At 35.2% G+C, this 17,525-nt stretch overlaps 1 protein-coding gene across 1 annotated transcript; it reads right to left on the bottom strand.

The window, feature by feature from the left end:
• Positions 1 to 8,833: 8,833 nt before the first annotated feature.
• Positions 8,834 to 13,585, bottom strand: ATXR2 (histone-lysine N-methyltransferase ATXR2). Its single transcript, XM_079044352.1, has 15 exons — positions 13,404 to 13,585; positions 13,236 to 13,311; positions 12,836 to 12,921; positions 12,455 to 12,753; positions 12,193 to 12,305; positions 12,079 to 12,110; positions 11,735 to 11,886; positions 11,300 to 11,387; positions 10,750 to 10,798; positions 10,557 to 10,611; positions 9,923 to 9,992; positions 9,747 to 9,816; positions 9,476 to 9,552; positions 9,186 to 9,242; positions 8,834 to 9,061 (listed from the first exon to the last, which is right to left on the bottom strand). The coding sequence occupies exons 1-15, from the start codon at positions 13,485 to 13,487 to the stop codon at positions 8,951 to 8,953; spliced, it is 1,419 nt and encodes a 472-aa protein (XP_078900478.1). The 5' UTR covers positions 13,488 to 13,585; the 3' UTR covers positions 8,834 to 8,950.
• Between the last annotated feature and the right edge of the window lie 3,940 nt (positions 13,586 to 17,525).

Here is a 17,525-nt window from a genome sequence, read left to right as displayed (position 1 = left end):
GAAAAAAATGGATGCAAGTACAAGGACTTCATGGCTTCCAAACCACCAAGTTTATCTAGGAGCCCATCACCCGTGGAAGTTATGGATTAGAGCTATAAAATAGAGATGGTGTTTGATAGTTGTGACTTCAGCGACCGAAAGAAGACCATCTTAGCGGTCAGATAACAGAAGATTTGTGTTGTGCTGGTGGAAGTTGTTAGTTGATTCCATGACAAAGGGTGAAGCGAGGAAGATGTCTTAGGAGAACTTTATTAAGGAGTTGAAGATGTAATATTGCTCTGAATAAGATCTTCTGGAGATCAAAAATGAATTCCATAATCAGAAGAAGGGAAAGATGAGTGTCAATGAGTATGTTGCAGCTTTTACTAAGAAGATGAAGCTAGTTCCTAATTTGGTTCCTACCGAACATTCCAAAGTAAATAAGTTTGCTATGGGACTACCAGTGGATTTTGGACCAATTGTGAAGCTAGCAATTACTCTGAAGGCGGCTATATGGGCAGACAGGAATGTAGATACCCAGATAAGGGAGAAGGGTCTGGAGAAAGCTGAGACGGGAGAAAATATGAATTTTGAAGGATCTTCAAGGTTCGATAAGAAGAGTAAGTTTTCAAAGTTCGGACCCAACGACAAAAGGTCTGGGATATCAATGAGTTAAAGTGGTATGAGAAGTGCAGAAAGAAACACTTCGGGAGATACACCAATGAGGTAATTTGCTTCAACTGTAGGAAGACTGGCCACTATGCCAGTAACTACACCCAAAGCATGTGTTACAAATATGGAGAAGCAGGGCATCTCAGGAATGACTGCCCAAAGAAAAACGAATCATCAAGGCCGAATACGCCACTGAAGCGAAAGGCAAGAGTATTGCAGATGATCCTTGATGGAGCAGATGACGCTGCAGGAGATCAAGAATATGGAGTTGCTTATCTGAAGTACAAGATATGAAGTAGACGTCTCATATAGATAGACTTATGTGATGTAGCCTGATGTAAGAGGCATAGGGTATGGTGAACTTGAATAACATTGTAATCATTTTCAAGGAGTTATATAATCCATATTACGTTATACTATTCGAATATATTAAGTTGGTATGTGATTTCTTGTACGGTGACTTGGAGAAATACGAGGCAATTCTTGGGACAGGTATGAGTAGATGTGAAAGGTAGTAGATGCCTATATTACCGAAAGCACATGACTGCACTTGGATCAGGAAGAGTCACAAGGTTATTAATGCACTGGTAGTTGAGTTCATTTTTCCAACATCTGTCATTAATTTCGTTATGGTGATGACTAAGAGAATAAATGTTATTCTGACCCTAATGGTCATAACGAATCAAGTCCATTATGGTGAAACCGAGAAGTAAATTATTCGGTTCAGAGAACCATGTTCGACGTAGTATGTAACTTTAGTAAAAGGATGATAGAAGCGAGCAACAGAAGTATCGCAGCCGTCGCTATAAATGATACCTACAATGATGTGGTTGTACAACATTAGAACATGAAGGAAGGTGTCTTCCATGTTAGAGTTTGACTCATAGAGACCTGAGTCTAGCCATTGAACTATGCGATGGAAGGTCATTAGATTGTGACCCATCGGTCTGTTACGGTAGTCACAGTAAAGACCTTATCATGGGTCGAGTCCGTTTGAGAAGGAGGATGAGTCTCCAAGACTGAGTTCTATTCGAAGGTTAGTATTGAAGGTCCGACAAAGAATGAAGAGCAGGTGCAAGTTTAAGCACCAGTAGCAGCTAAGAAATCCAAGAGCTTGATGAGGAAGACATAAGAGTTATGGTTATACCTTAGGATTGAAGAGTGACTTGCGAATCATCCTCCAGCCCTGTTTTGCTAATAATTATGGGACATAATCATCCTAAGTGATAACTTTTATAATTAAAACTTTCTTAGGGATATCACCAGTCTTGCGCGTCGCAGACTACATATTATAAATTTTTTAGGAAATTATTGATAAGAGATAAAATGAAATTTTGATATAAGGTTATACAAGATAAATAATCTTATCCAAAGATGTAGTAGGTGTAACGAGGATCCCGTATATATAAAGAACTCTGAAATCCGACTTCGTATGAAGAAGTTATGCTTCTTTGAATTTTCACGATCAAACCGATACATATATGTGCATCATAAAAAGTGAATCGGAGGGCTTATTAGCCTAAATGATCTAACAAAATTCGTAGTAATCGTAAAAGCACGTCTTATAAAGAACGTCCAAATCTGACATCGTACGAAGAAGTTATGATTTTTCAAAGTTTCAGCGCAGCAGTGCGGACACAAAAATTGAAATTGAAATCAATTGATTGTTATCCAAAAGAATCTAAACGGTAGTTGAAGTTCTCATGATTAGGAGTCCATCAATATAATGAAAGTCGATAGCGGAGCTCGTATGAAGAAGTTATGAATTTTTCACGGTCATTTGCAATGTAATCTTCGTAGACTGTTAAATTCAAAATGGGGCAAGAATTAGCAAATGCTGTCTAAATGGAAGTTGTAGTATATGGAAATACCTACGCGTGGATATAAAGAACATCAAAATGGAGCTTGTATGAGCGAGATGTGAATTTTTGAATTTTTCGGTTGTACATACCCCTTTTGCCATGCAGCCCCACCAGATGAGCGCCATGTGCCACATTCTAGGTGGAGGAATGTTGGATTAGGTGTATAAGCCCATAACTATTATTGGTATGTACTTGACCCGAGAGTAGCATGGTCCATTTGGGTTGCATATCATCAGGACAATTTGATAGGATAGACTTTTGAGACATGGTTATTTATGGTTTATTAATATATTATAAGTTCTAATATATTAATATGAAATCATATTATTTAATTAATATTGATCAAGAATTAATTTGGAAATAATTTTGTGATCAAAAGAGACTAATTAAATATATGGGGATTGATTATGTAAATCATTCATTCTTATAATTTGAGCTTATGATCCATAGTTCTTTGTGTTGGGCTAAACCCATGTGGTGACCCATGGATGATCCATGGATGTTTAAACCCATGGAGCATGAGGAATATGGAAGGTCATGCACATTAGGGTTTGCATGGTGCAACCCTAATTAAGCCACACTATATAAGAAGCCCCTAGCTCATGAAATCGGTTACACATGTGTTCTTTGGAAGAGCTAGCCGAATTTGAGTACAAGACACCTTCTCTCAAGTTATCCTTTGTCCTAGGTGTGTTGTGATTCCATTTGAGGCATTCACATTATTGGTGCTAAGTTCTTAAAGGTCCAAGGTTTCCAGCTACAACAAAAGGTATGTCATCTAACTAGAATTTTGTAGTAAAGATACTCCATTGTATGCTAGTTAGGATGATGCTTTGGAAAACCAAAAGTTTGCATGTATATTAGAGAAAACATAGATCCAAAGCATCTAGGGTTGCATGTACACCATAGGAGTGTTAGAATGCTCAAAACCCATCATTGGTATCAGATCCTAGGGTTGTTTTCCAATATACTTGATGTTACTTGCTTTCAAAAGCTAAAGAAAATCGTTTTTCTGCTTTTTGGACAGTAGACTCGCCGAGTCCACTGGGGAACTCGCCGAGTCCCCTGGCAAAACTGACCAACTCGCCGAGTCAGTTCATGCACTCGACGAGTTGGTGCTCCAGAATGCAGATTTTCGAGTTCTAAGGCTGGAATTGGACTAGGATCATTACCCTAAACTGTTTTTGAACTTATAAACCCGCTTTTGATGTGGTAATGATCATGCTTATCCAATTTAAAAGATAATTGTCAAAGTTTCATGTTTTGTATTAGTTTATATGGTTAGGCTAATTACATGAAATTTGTTTGATATTAATTGTCTTGTTCTTATGAGTTTAATTTAGATCATAGACAAATTTTTTGATTTTCTTGTTAGAATTTTTGATCTAAATGGTTTTGATGAATTCCATAACTTGTCATCAAGCTATGAAAATGAAAGGTTTTTCTTTTAAAGAGATCATTAAAATCATAGGTTATGAAATGGAAGAGTCTTTTTCCCATAAATGGTTTTATGAACTCCATAACATGTCCTCAATTTATGGATTTTCAAAAGTTTTTTCATTAAAACCTATATTAAACTCACAAGTTATGGATTCCAAAAGTTTTTGAATAGTTCAAAACTATCCCTCAAGTTTTGGAATTTGTAAATGCAAAGTCTTACTTTGAAACATTTAGTTCTAAACCCTAGAGTTTTAAAAGTTTAAAATTCAACCCTTATACTATTATAATATTATAGGTGTAATATTTATATATATGTATAAGAGTAAAGTCAGTCTTACCGTTAGTAGGCCTCATTCACGAAGTCGGTTTATAAGGGGGTATAAGGTTACTGCCTATAGAATGGCAGTTTAATGGGTGTCCACTCTCACCAACCGCTTCCTTGACTGGTGGAGGGTCGTTAGCCGAACGGGTAGGATAGGACATTAATTCTCATTATAAGTATAATGATAATTATAAAGTAACTAAACTTTATTAAAATTCTCAATCTTATTTACCTTAGGAAAAATGTGAATATGGTGCTATCCCATGAAATTGCATTTTTCACCTTGTTAAGTCGTTAGTGGAGCATGTGTGGTTAACCGGCACACTAATCTGGGACTGACAGTGCGTGGCAAAGGGTAGCTTAATGTTAATCATAGATCAATGGAGCGTGTGTGGTTAACCGACACATTGATTAGGTGATTGTAACATTGAGTGTACCAAGCTAATTTGCATGGTTATTCACACCTTGTTTGTAATCCTCAGCATCCCAGTCACAAACTTGAAGGGCACAATCGAGATTTAAACATGCCATTGAAAAGTTCAATGAATCTCAAAGGATCTAGGAGTTTCAGTTCACTTAAAACCTAAAATTCTTTTTCGTTTTTCGTGGTGAAAATTGGTAAATCGTGATTTACCTACCTTCAAATATTTTGCAATAGGATTACGGCATCCCTTTTCCGAATTGTAAAATATTGTGTTGGGTCCTAGCCTTAATATTTCATTTGGGTGTTATATTAAGGACTAAAATCAACTAAACTTGAATTTCTCCCTCATGGTCTTCCCGAATCTTATGGAGAAGGCCTTCCTTATAAAGATGATTTTCCACAAGGCGATCAAGGTGAAAGATTCATCCCTTCTTCATGCTGTAGTGGAACTTCACTTCCTCCACCTCCTCCAATTATTCTCCCTAACCCACAAGTTCAAGGTCACTCAAAGCCTTATTGGCAGGAAGGAAAGTCTGTATGTGCTCACGTCTTGGAGATGAAGTTACATATTGACAAGCTGGGAGAGTTGGGTGTCGAAGTCTCAAGGAAGTTGGTTGTTGACTGGGTTCTTCAATCACTTCCTAAGTCATATAGCGGGTTCTTTAAGGACTACTATATGGGAGATCACGACATGACCCTTATTGATCTTAAGATATTTGCTTGTTGCTGCTGAATCAGCAATGATTTGGCGCACTGGTAAAGCAATTGGATTGGAAGATCTACTCTCCAAACTTCCATGGACAGTGACAATGGTAACATTGAAAGTCCAGAAAAGCTTTCTCTTCCCAATGGAAAGGGATCGGCCATGGTCAAGTCATTTGACCAAATGGTAAAGAGAAAGGCTAAGTCTGAGATAGTCCCGTGTACCATTCCCAAGGAGTCCATATGTTTTTGTTGCCAAGAGAAGGGGCATTGGTTGCGAAGTTTCCGTATCTACCTGAAAGATCGCAAGGATAGTAAAGTCAAAATTTTTTACTCTACTTCAGGTAAAATCCACTGTCTAACTCTATTAAGTTCCTATTTTGAGATTCTTAATACATGATGTAATGTAATTACATTTTGATGTTTTGAAGAATCGAAGAAATGAAAGGAAACTTAAAGGAAGAGTATGTTGAGTCTGATCGCAAAGAGATGGATTTCGATCGCATGGTTCGATGATCAGATTTGTGAGTTGTTGCGTAAGAGTTATGATAGATTGTTTAGGAATAGATAAACAACATATTTTCACTTGTATTTGCATTGTAAGGATAAGTTTTCTGCAATTTTTATAAATAAAGAAAATTTTTGAAATTTATCTTATTTTTAAAATTTCCTTACAATGGCATTTGTGAAATTTTGTTGCTTATATGTTTCCATTAATAGCAATATTGGAAAATGGATTTGATTCTTTCGTTTGTGGTTGTGTCATAATTTACCAAATAATGAAAGATTCTCATCACGCAAGTTTCAGTTGGATAGAAACTTGGAATCATGCAACTTGTATTGTTTGATGAATGAGAATTTTCGTCTTTGGGAAATTAAAGACTAATTCCTTGTTCACATGAGTATGTGAGTCAGGTGAAGGACTAGGGGATCGGGTACACTGGCTGTGCGTTGGTCAGGTCCACCACAAAGAACGATAAGACTATTCGTCATGATTTACTAAAGTTTAGTAAATATGGTTATGCTTACAAGTTTAAGTATAATTCTGAATCATTGGAAAAGTTTCAATGTATGGTAGGACGAATAAGAAGAATCAAATTAGGCAGAAAGATAGAAGTTTCTCTAATCTGAAAAGATGGGAGAGTACTTGAGTATCGTGTTTTATGATCATCTTAATGATTATGAAAACCATGTCACAATTGATCCTCTAAGGATATCTTAGTGCATTTGTATGGCTAAGAAGAGGAATCGTGAATTGTTGAAATGGTTAAATCTAGGAGATGATTCATACTTTGTTCCAAAACAAGTATTAGATTCATACTCCAAGTTGGAATGTTAGTCCTTGACTCGCCGAGTTCTTCTTCATATTCATTGGGACATTGCCTTGAACTCGCCGAGTTCATCCTTGAACTCGTCGAGTTCCTCGATCTTCAATTCCATATCCAAGTCCATCTTGTTGAGTCCTCTTCTATACTCAACCAGATCGATCAGGAACAAAAAAGGTTGGGGAACCATAACCCGAATCGTTGAGTCCTAAGAGCGACTCGTCGAGTCCCCCAAGGTCCAAACCTACCAAGTCGATCTCAGTTGAGCTCATTGCATCCAAAGTGTAGATCTGACCTCCTAGGGTCGATATAGCACGTAAAGTCACGAACTTTACGTCCATGCATGGGTCTTCAAGCTCAAAAGGTCCAAAAATGAAGTCTACAAGATGCATGGGGCTCTCATGGCCATAAAGTTGGCACCTTTATGCCATGAGAACCCTCCAAGGTTCAAGTTCTGAAGTCATTACTCTACTATACACTCTACACCCGAAAGTGACTTAGAAATGCCCCAAAATGACAAGAATCGAGCCCTAAAGGAGATCTAACAAATGAGAAGTCAAGGTTGAAGCTTTTTACCTCAAACAAGCTGGAAATGCAACCAAGACTCTGGATCTACTGCCTTCTTCTTGAACCTCCAAGCCTTTCCTTCCTTCTCCAAGCTTCAAATCACAAAATATGGCACCAAAGTAGCTCAAGAACACTCACAACTGATTAGGGTTTCGAGAATGGGGTCTGAGGGTGATGAAGGTTGGAGTGGAGGCCAGTTAAAGTGTTTAAATAGGGTGCAAACCCTGGAATTTAGGGTTTCATCCAGACATGTCTACTCGTCGAGTTGGGGCTTCCGACTCGGCGAGTAGAGACTTCCACCCGCGTCCCAAAACTCACATCTACTCGACGAGTTGGGCCTCCAACTCGTCGAGTCCCAGAGTAAAAATGCAAAAACTTTAAATTAAACTACGTACCGGGAACTGGGCATTACAAGTAGGCTAGTGAAGTCTTTTTCATGTTGTCTGTTTTATTGTTGTTTGTTTGTTATGTGATATATTTTGTTTGGAGTTGAAGGCAGATCAGCACGGGAGTTGAGAGCCTAAATACTAAGATACACAGTAGGAGTTGAGACAGATCAGCATCAGAGCTGAGAGCCAAGATACTCAGGGGTAATGGTGGATCAGCACTGTGGAGCTGAGAACCAAAGATACCCGGATGGATCGGCACGGGAGCTGAGAGCCCTTACTTGTATGTATTGTATGTATATTTGTGGTATATGATATTTTGGAGAACTCACTAAACTTGGACTTATAGTTGTGGATTAAATGTTTTTTAGGTATTTCATCAGATCGTGGGAATGACAAGGTTTGACTGTACGCACGCATTGACATTACGATTTGAGACCTACGCATGTTTTATTTTATATACTCTCATTTGGATATGTGTATCTTGATTTTCAAACAATAGTTTTCCTTATCTTGAAAAAATGTTTTTAATGAAATGTTATCATTTAAAAATCAAAAAATTTTGTTTGAAAAATGAGCCGTTAAATATTATGTACAGTTCTATATACAAACTAGCAACAAGCTTTCATTTATATACACCACAGTTCAAATCTATTTCCCTATTCTAATAAAAAAAAATAGTTTTAATCTCCATTTGATATGTGTCACTCTAATACAACTCATCGTTAATATTATATCACATGTCAAAGAGATATATTAGGCAACACTTTAAAATTCAAATTTACTTTTTTTAATTATATGTTAAATTTGAAGTTATAATAACTTTAAAAATTTTATATATCTCTTAATTAATGATTTATTTAAAATAACTGATAAATAATTTTTGAATTTTTACTATGAAAATTTAATTTATTTTATAACTGTGGTTCCAAAGGTTATAAACTAGTACTCCTAATAAACAAATTTTATTACGGACTATATGATTTTATTAATGCAACATTTTAACCTTTTATCAATTTATGCAATAAAGCAGTTTTTATAGGAAATATCCAACGATGTTTCATTTCAGGACCAAAATACGAAATATTTAAATCAATGAGAATATGGTATGGATTCGTAAGTGATGAGAGTTGCATAAATTAGTAAAAAAATAGTTGCACAAATTCATAAAAGTTGATTATTGACACAAAATAATTAATTATAAGTGTCCAAAATGGGTAAATCCTAAATAATATTAAAAATATATATATTAATACAAAAGGGAAGAATTATTATGGTTGTTCTTGAATACATTTGAGGCATTTGCATCTAAACCCGTAGTCTGCAAGCAATGCCTGTCTCTCTTCAAAAGGAAGTTCTTCATCTATGTATGATATGGTAATCTGAAATTTTCAAAAAAAGGTTAAATCCACAGTTGTATTACAACTAAATAGACAAATGTATGATAGTATAATGAGATTTTTTGCATTTAGTTTGGGAATAATAATAATAATAATAATAAATAACCTCTTCTCCTTTTTTAATAGGTCTAGATGCTAGTATGGTTGCTTGGCCATCTCTGTCCTGCAATTTTGTAGTGAAGGAGAAAATATTAGCATCCAAGTTTCATTTCTTTCAAAAAAAAAAACATTTTATATTAATCTTTTTTCTTATTACTTTGAAAACTCTACACATTTACAGCATTCTACTTCCAATTCTTTTTCTTATTATAACATCTTACTTTGAAACGTCAATTACTTAATAAATACTTATTTGTAATCATATATAATATATTAATTACATTACAGAAAATGTACCTCATCACGTTTAAAAGCTTTAGCAGTGGGACAACACGAATGGTTCATACAGCTTTGCAGTGCGAAAAATGCTGTGCCTGCCAAATTTAAATTTTGCAAATCAACTTTTTTCAGTAATAGGAAAAAAAAAACTTTTCACATAGCATGATTATATTAATATATTGTATGTATTTGGTAACACTTATGGAAAATATAGAAAATAAATAAAAGTATGTTGTTATTTCTTGCAATTAACGCATATGAGATAGAATTGTACACATACTAATATTACCTTGGCAACAAACAGAATAGTCCTCCCCAAGAGCATCAAGAAAAGGCTGTGTAATTTCATCAACTTCTTTCTGCAAAAAAGATACAAACAGGAAGATATGTTTATTAAATAAATAAATAAAAAATAAGTATTAGAGATCTAGAGTAAAACAATTTTTTTTTTCATCTGATTCTAACCTTTTCGGGTTCTGGGAGATCATCTATGTATAAAAAGTAATCCTCCACTGGAGATGCTACAACCAAATCACTATCATATTCATATACAAAAAAGCCAATGTCACATTCATGAAGCTTGTTTTGTATGATGGAATTGAGAAATAATGGAATGCTTAATTCCATTGGAATGAAAGAAAAAAAAAAACACACTGTTTGGTTTGACTTAAATTAATGAAATTGACCATTCTTGAAGAAATTTGATTCCTTACATTTCATTGATTTCACATTCCATCATGGAATGGGATGAAAAATTATAACATAAACCATTTTTATTCTAGCAATTTTAATTAAATTCTAACTTATTCTATAAATAATGTATAGAATAGAGTTAGCATTGTATTTACATATAATATAAAAAATTCATTCCATTCCTAAAGAACAAACAAACATGTTCATGGAATGACTCATTCCATTATCTTGCTTATTCAATTACCCTTGTCATTCCATTCCATCCAATCACACACACTTATACTGATTTACCTTTTGATGATATTAGAAGTTTTTGAAAATTGCTATCTTCCAAATACGGGTGATACAGTATAAGTTAAATACAGAAGTAAATGGTAATAGAAAGAAAGGTGAATGAAAAACTTACAGGTTATTCAGCTCAAACATGCCAATAATATGCCCATAGATTTCTAGGGAAAACACTGAATAAGATTAAGGAGTACAATACATATATATAATATATATAATGTATTATGTAAATATGTAAACAAACACAAGGGCCTTTCAGTCATTTTTCCCTCATCAAAAATATAAAAAATTTAAGCATGTGTCCAGGATACATGGCAAACATTCCTCATCGATAATTGCATCCTTTAAAAGCTCCAGTGACTAAAAAAAGTCAAAGTAATGATTAGAGTTTTGACCATAGAAGCAACAGCAATACAAAGTTTACAAACTTCTGATTCTACTTATTTTTATAATATAATAATAACATGATAGGCTCTTGTTGAATCTATCGTATATCTCAGGCATTGTAAAGCTCACATTAACAGAAATACTGGATAATATTCATAAAGATAGTTTCTCACAATTCTAGAGGTGAGAGTCTCTCCAAAAGAAGAACAATGTTCTCTTACAAATTAATTCTTAGCTGCCTACTTCCTAAAACATAAGGCCTATTTATACTACCACTAGAGACAAGACAAAAGGGAATAACAACCAGCGTAATCAGGTGTTGTTCCCACTAACAAAACAGCCAATAACAACCATAAAACCAAAAGGACCAAACTACCCCTACAGCCAAAAAGATAACAAAATAACTCGACTAAAGCAAATCAACTAAAAGCACTCTAGGATTAGTTGGGCTTATCATAACATCTTATTACTGACCTCAAATGCCAGCTGCCTTATTTGCATTCTAAAAGCAGCTTCATCACAAGCATCAACATCATCAGGCAATGCAATACAGTCCCACCACCTACATTTGGAAATATTTTTTTTAAAATACAATCCCTTAAGAAGAAAAAAAATGAACAGAAATTAAGATGCTATAATAAACAAATAAATGGAAGTATGTTGCTATTTCTTGTATTCCGCCCCAAAATTATAAAATTGTTAATATGGCAATGAGGACCACTTTAAAAGGTGTATTTTATTGCATTGATAATTGATATAGAATGTAACATGGTAGAAATAAAAGGATTTTGTTATTGCATTGATGAAAATGGCCTAAGAGAGTTGTTTCATATTCACATGTGTAATGTAGTGATAGTTATTTTTATCATCAAAAAAGAGAGATGAAAATTTTGATATATATATATATACCTCCTCTTGTATCCCATTGATAAAGGCTTCCAAGCCTTCAAAAGAAGAGAAAAATTGTGGTTGCCTAATACTTCAGCAATGTGATTCTTCTCTTTCTCTTTATTGTGTGCTGCTTTTAACTTCCTGTACTTTAAGATTGTAGAAGAAATCGCCTGAAAATGGAAGCAAAAAAAAATCTATTTTGTTAATCATATTTTGTCAGTATATGTCCTAAAGCCTTGATCATTCAAAATCTATATCATTTTAGATGGACAAAGGGTTTAAGATGAAATGTTGTTATTTCTTGCATTTAGCCAAAAATAAAAGGGAAGAAAAGAGAAAAGATGAGCTTTAAAAGAATTTACCTTGGCAGCAAGAAGAAAAATGTCATTTGTCTCTGACAGAAAAAGCAAAAAGCTTAGAAATTGAGGGGTAAAAAGGGAAAATATGTGTAGATGGCTATAACATTTCAACCTTACCATTAGCATGTTCTATAAATCTTGAAAGTGCCTTTTTGGACAACGATTTTGACCCTTCTCCAGTACAAAGTATAGAATGGCATAAGTCCCAATCAGCATGTGCACAAGATTTGCTACAAATAATTGAAATATGTCACGTCATCTAAGTGTTAGTTAACACAATCAATCAATGATCTAATTTGAATTGAAGCATCAATCATTTGAATTCTGGTTTGACTTCAATAACTATGTTTCTAACATTCAAATATTGATGGACACTCACCTACAGTAGTAAGCTTCTTTACATCCCCCAGGGCAATCGATAACAGAAGGCAATGGAAATTTCTTTGAATATGGCAATGCTAATTTCTCATGCATTAGTGACTCTACACTTTCACTAGGAAGCTGAAATCTATTTCTGGATGTGGTAGAAGAACAATGTTGAAACTCTAGCTGATCTTCGGATGCTAAATCAAAACAATCTTTTGGGCTCCCTAAACCCTGAAGATAGAGCTTCCTTCCAATTTGGAGTTCTATTGACCCAATAAATCGGAAGCAGAAACTACATACAAGACAATCAATCTGCAAGAAAAAGGATTGGTAATGTAAAGTGTTCAAAAAAACCATAATTCGTTCAAAAACAAGGAAAGAAATGAGTGGGAACCTTATTTGAGGAATGCTGCACACCGAAAAGCATTTGATCTTTCAAAATAAGGTCCTCTTCTTCAAACTCCATGTCAGCATAAACGCCTGTAAGTTTTTCCAATTTTCAGAATGTTATATTGCAAGTAATTAACAACCAATAGTTTAGGATTTGTTGAGTTCGATACATAATTACAAAGATGACAATTCATCTCTCCCATGCAATATATCAAACAGGTGGTGTGCAAAAGAATGGAATAGCTCTCCCTTGCTTGTTATCATCATATTTTTTAAGACAAACATCCTTAGCATACATACATAACAAAATACTAATCTACGTTCTTCCTAGATGGTTTTAATAAATTCTTAAAGATTAAAAAGCTGTCATTTCTTGTTTCCGCCAAAAGCAAGAGGAAGGGTACCTTTTCCATAGTCATTGGTTGGTTTGACTTGAATCCCATTACATTGTTTACTCGTTATAAGTTCATCGAAATACTCCTGCAGCTTATTAAGTTCACAAATTACATTCTCATATGGTAACTATCGAGAGAGATAAATAAGTCAGAGAGAGAGAGAGAGGGAGAGATTGCCTGGACTTGAAGGGATGAAGGTGGTTCGAGTAGAACGGCAATTTGCTCAGCGAATTGAGCATCTATGGGGCAAACGACTTCCATTGCTAATGGGCTTCTGTAACGTGTTTCTTGAATACTCGAGGCTCGACTCTGTTGAGAACGGCTATGGAATAAAGTATGCCGTTCTTCTACCTCCCAAATTCACAATAACAATGGGAAAAAAGCCAATGAATTACATAAATAGTCCCTAGAGTATTTTATAATCTGTATATTTAGTCGTTAGGTTAAAACCCTACATTTATGGTTTTCATTTTTCAGTTAAATTCATGTCCCGACGTTGTTTGTTAAAGGGAATATGACTTGATAGGGTAAGTTACTTTATGATATGTATATATTTAGTCCTTAATTTTTTTTTATAAAATAAACCCTTATACCGGATTTTTTGTAATCATGCAATCATTTTGACCGGCTATACCCGGTATACCGGTCATATATGATTTTCCTTTTATTTTCTTGAAATGAAATAACCAGGTGGTGTCCACATGGCACCTTACATGGATAGGGTAACATTACACCCTATTTAGACGGGCAATTAGGGCTCATTTAATCAACATTCCTCCATTTACTCAGTCGGTCATTCCTCAAACTTCTTGAATCACAATCACCATCAACAATGGCAGAAAATCCAGATCCAATCGTTGATGTACACTATAAAGGGACGCTCACACCTTCCCCATTGATGTATTTTGATGGAAACAAAGCCTCTGTACCATACACGGTTGTGAACAAGATGACCTTTCCCGATTTCATACCCTTTCTTGAAAAGCATACTAAAAAAAGATGCAGATATGTGTATTACTGTCCACATGAAGTGAGGTTGTCTGAGGGATTGCATCTTACTCAGAATGACTACGATTTTAACGAGTTTCTTGAAGATATCAATGAAAAGAAGAGATTGGACGTGTATGTGGATCATTATCATGAACCTTTGTTTGATTGGATTAAGGAGGAAGAAGCTGACCTTGAAGATGATGATTTGGTTTCTATTTATGATGTTGACTCCATTTTAGAATATGGTCCGAAAGTTGAACATGTAAAGGACGATGAAGTTATATCTCTTAAAAGAAACTTCAATGATCATTTCCTCAACAAACTTTGTCCAGTACATAATGATGACTTGGTTGAAGAAGATCATAATGCAACACGACCTATCTACCCAAGACATGATCATACTCAGGAATGGAATGAGATGAAGCCTCGATTAGGTATGAAATACTCTACTTTTGTTGAACTTAAATACTCTCTTAGTTATTATGTTGTAGCAAATGGTTATGATTTGTGGTCTGAAAAGAATGACACGAGTAGGTTGCTAGTTAGGTGTTGTAAAGGAAAGGATACAACATGCCCTTTTAGATTGTATGCATCCTGGGTGAAAGAGGAACACACTTTTCAGATTAAGTCTCTTACAACATAGCACAAGTGCTCCAGGGCATTCAAACTTGGGTCAATTGTAACATATAAGTGGATAGGGAAACAGTTTGTGAATGATGTTTTGGAGATTCCTAAACTAAGTTTAAGGAAAATGAAAGTCCTAGTATCTAGGAGATACAACATTAATGTGAGTGTTGGGTAGTGTAGGAATGCAAAAAAGTTAGCATTGTCTGAAGTTGAGGGAAGTTTGAAAGAACGTTATACCAAATTGTGGGATTATGCAGCTGAAATCAGAAGGGTTATCCAGTTTCACATGTTGATGTGAATCTGGAGCCACAACCTGATAATATTGTGGTGTTTGATAGGTTTTATGTTAGATTTAAAGGTGTTGTGGATGGGTGGTTAGATGGATGCAGAAATGTAATTGGGGTTGATGGTTGCTTTCTTATGGGCGTATGTAGAAGGGAGCTCCTATCAGCAGTGGGTAGAGATGCTAATAATAACATATATCCCTTAGCTTGGGTGGTAGTCAATGTTGAGAACAAAAGGACATGGAAATGGTTTTTGAACAGCCTGATGGAAGACATTGGAAATGGGAATGTTCATGGCATTACAATCCTCTTAGATGACCACAAGGTAATCATTCTAGTTTTTTCTATTAACTTCAATTGTTTTGATCATACATCCACTAATCATTTAATTGTTTGAATCAGGGATTATTTGAAGTTGTGAAGGACAGACTACCTGATGTGGAGCATAGATTATGTGATATACACATACTAGCTAATTCCCACAAAAAATTTAAAGGAGAACAATACTTTAAACCATTTTGGAGGGTTGTGAATGCAACAACTATACCAAATTTTGAAGCAACAATGAATAAGATTAAGTCCTTGGAAAGCAGGGCTTATAACTATCTCATAGATAGGGATCCAAGGTGTTGGTACAAGGCTTTTTTTAGAGATGGTATGGATTGTGATGTAGTAGAGAATGTAGTTTCTAAAAGTTTCAATTCTGTTGTAGTTGATGCTAGAAGGAAACTAGTGATAACAATTTTGGAGGACATCAGATGTTAGGCAATACAGAGGTTATGGATGCAGAAGCAAAAAGGTTTGAGTTGGGTTTTGGACATATGCCCAAGTATCAGAAGGGAGCTAGAGGATTTGAAAGAATTGCAAAGGTTAGTAACACTTTCATTAGTTATACATTGGTTTATAATGGTAACTGAATATATTCCAAAAATCCAGATCTAGCCCTCAAATGATGTTCTCAATCATAAAGTTTCCAACTTTATGATCTTGCATGACTATTAAGTGCTTAATACCAAATATCCTAACTTCTTAATTCTTTAAGACATCCTAGCTCATGCATCGAAGGAAACTAAGGTCCAAGATTACATTTTTATGGTATCTAATAACTTCATAATAGATAAAGTTTCCAACTTTATCCATTAGAATGGTCCAAACAACCAAGATCTAGTCTTTAAGTCTCAAAGGGACAAAAAGTGTATCTTTTTTAACTTAATCCATTAAATCCAAGTCTCCAACCTTTAGATCTGAATCAATATGATGTTTAGATGGATAAAGTTTCCAACTTCATCCATAACAAGGTCAAAAACTTTCAAGATATAAACTTTATGCACTAAAATGATCTAAAGCTCATAACACCCAAAACTAGCTAGATCTAACAAATGCATCATCAATATTCAAGCTTTATACCTCTAGAAGAAAGATCAAGGTGAACAAAGTCTGGATCTACAAGCTCTAATGCAACCAACACTTCTCTAAAGAGCTCCTTCTTCTCCAAGATGCACCAAGAACACTCCAAAGCACTCAAGAACACCTTCTTTTGCTCAGAAGGCTCAAAATAGGGTTGGGGTTTCAAGGGAGGGTGTTGGAGAGGTGGAGGCTGAGAATGGAGTGGGTTTGGGGAAGTTAAAGAGCTTAAATAGGGCTCAAACCACGAAAATAGGGTTTGGGCACTGATCGCGTACGCCCAACGTACTCCAGGTATGCCCAACATATTCCAGGTATACCTAGTACGCCCAACGTACATCCTGTATGCCCTGCGTACTAGACTAAGCTCAAAACCTTCCTAACTTCAAACGGTCATAACTTCTTCGTTCCAACTCTGTTTTCGACGATCTTTATATCCACGGAAAGGTATTGAATAGCCCCATAATATTATCTATATATCTTTGACTAAAAACTTCCCGAACAAAAATCCATATTTCATGCAAGAAGTCTGAAACATTACTTTCCCGTTTTACCCTTTGACCCCAACACAAACCAAACTCTTAAATCTCGTAATCTACATTACCCATACCCAAATGAGTCTAAACCTCTCTTTCCCAAAGCCCGAAACCTTATGATACTTGATCTTCGAGTCACGACCCCGAATTATGAAACGACTAAAACAGGGTGTTACACCACATGCGGGTGGACAGTTTTAGGGTGTTTATGGGGTTCTAGAATATCCCTTTGAGATAATTAAGAAACCAATTAAGTACCTGATTTAAGATGTTATTATTTTAATCAAGTAAGAGTTATCTAGGGTTTCTCTGGCAGCTTTATATAGGGTCTTATACCCTCTGATTTTCGACCAGTCATTCATAACCAAGAGTCAGCTGAAATTACTCTCTCATCTCTTCAAGTAGTAGGTCATGCAATGTTTTTATCACCATTTTTGGGAATTATTATTATTATCGTC

Source organism: Lactuca virosa, chromosome 4 (genome assembly GCF_052849685.1).
Source record: "Lactuca virosa cultivar CGN04683 chromosome 4, Lactuca_virosa_CGN04683_v6, whole genome shotgun sequence".
Taxonomy (NCBI): Eukaryota; Viridiplantae; Streptophyta; class Magnoliopsida; order Asterales; family Asteraceae; genus Lactuca; species Lactuca virosa.
This window is presented reverse-complemented; position numbering and strand designations above follow the sequence as displayed.

Excerpts from the sequence above, each read along its gene's own strand:
- ATXR2 (XM_079044352.1), bottom strand. The coding sequence starts at position 13,487 with ATGGAAGTCGTTTGCCCCATAGATGCTCAATTCGCTGAGCAAATTGCC. Across the intron at positions 12,922-13,235 it reads AACCAATGACTATGGAAAAG|GCGTTTATGCTGACATGGAG; the intron begins GTACCCTTCCTC and ends AAAAACTTACAG. Across the intron at positions 11,887-12,078 it reads TTTTTCTTCTTGCTGCCAAG|GCGATTTCTTCTACAATCTT; the intron begins GTAAATTCTTTT and ends TTCCATTTTCAG.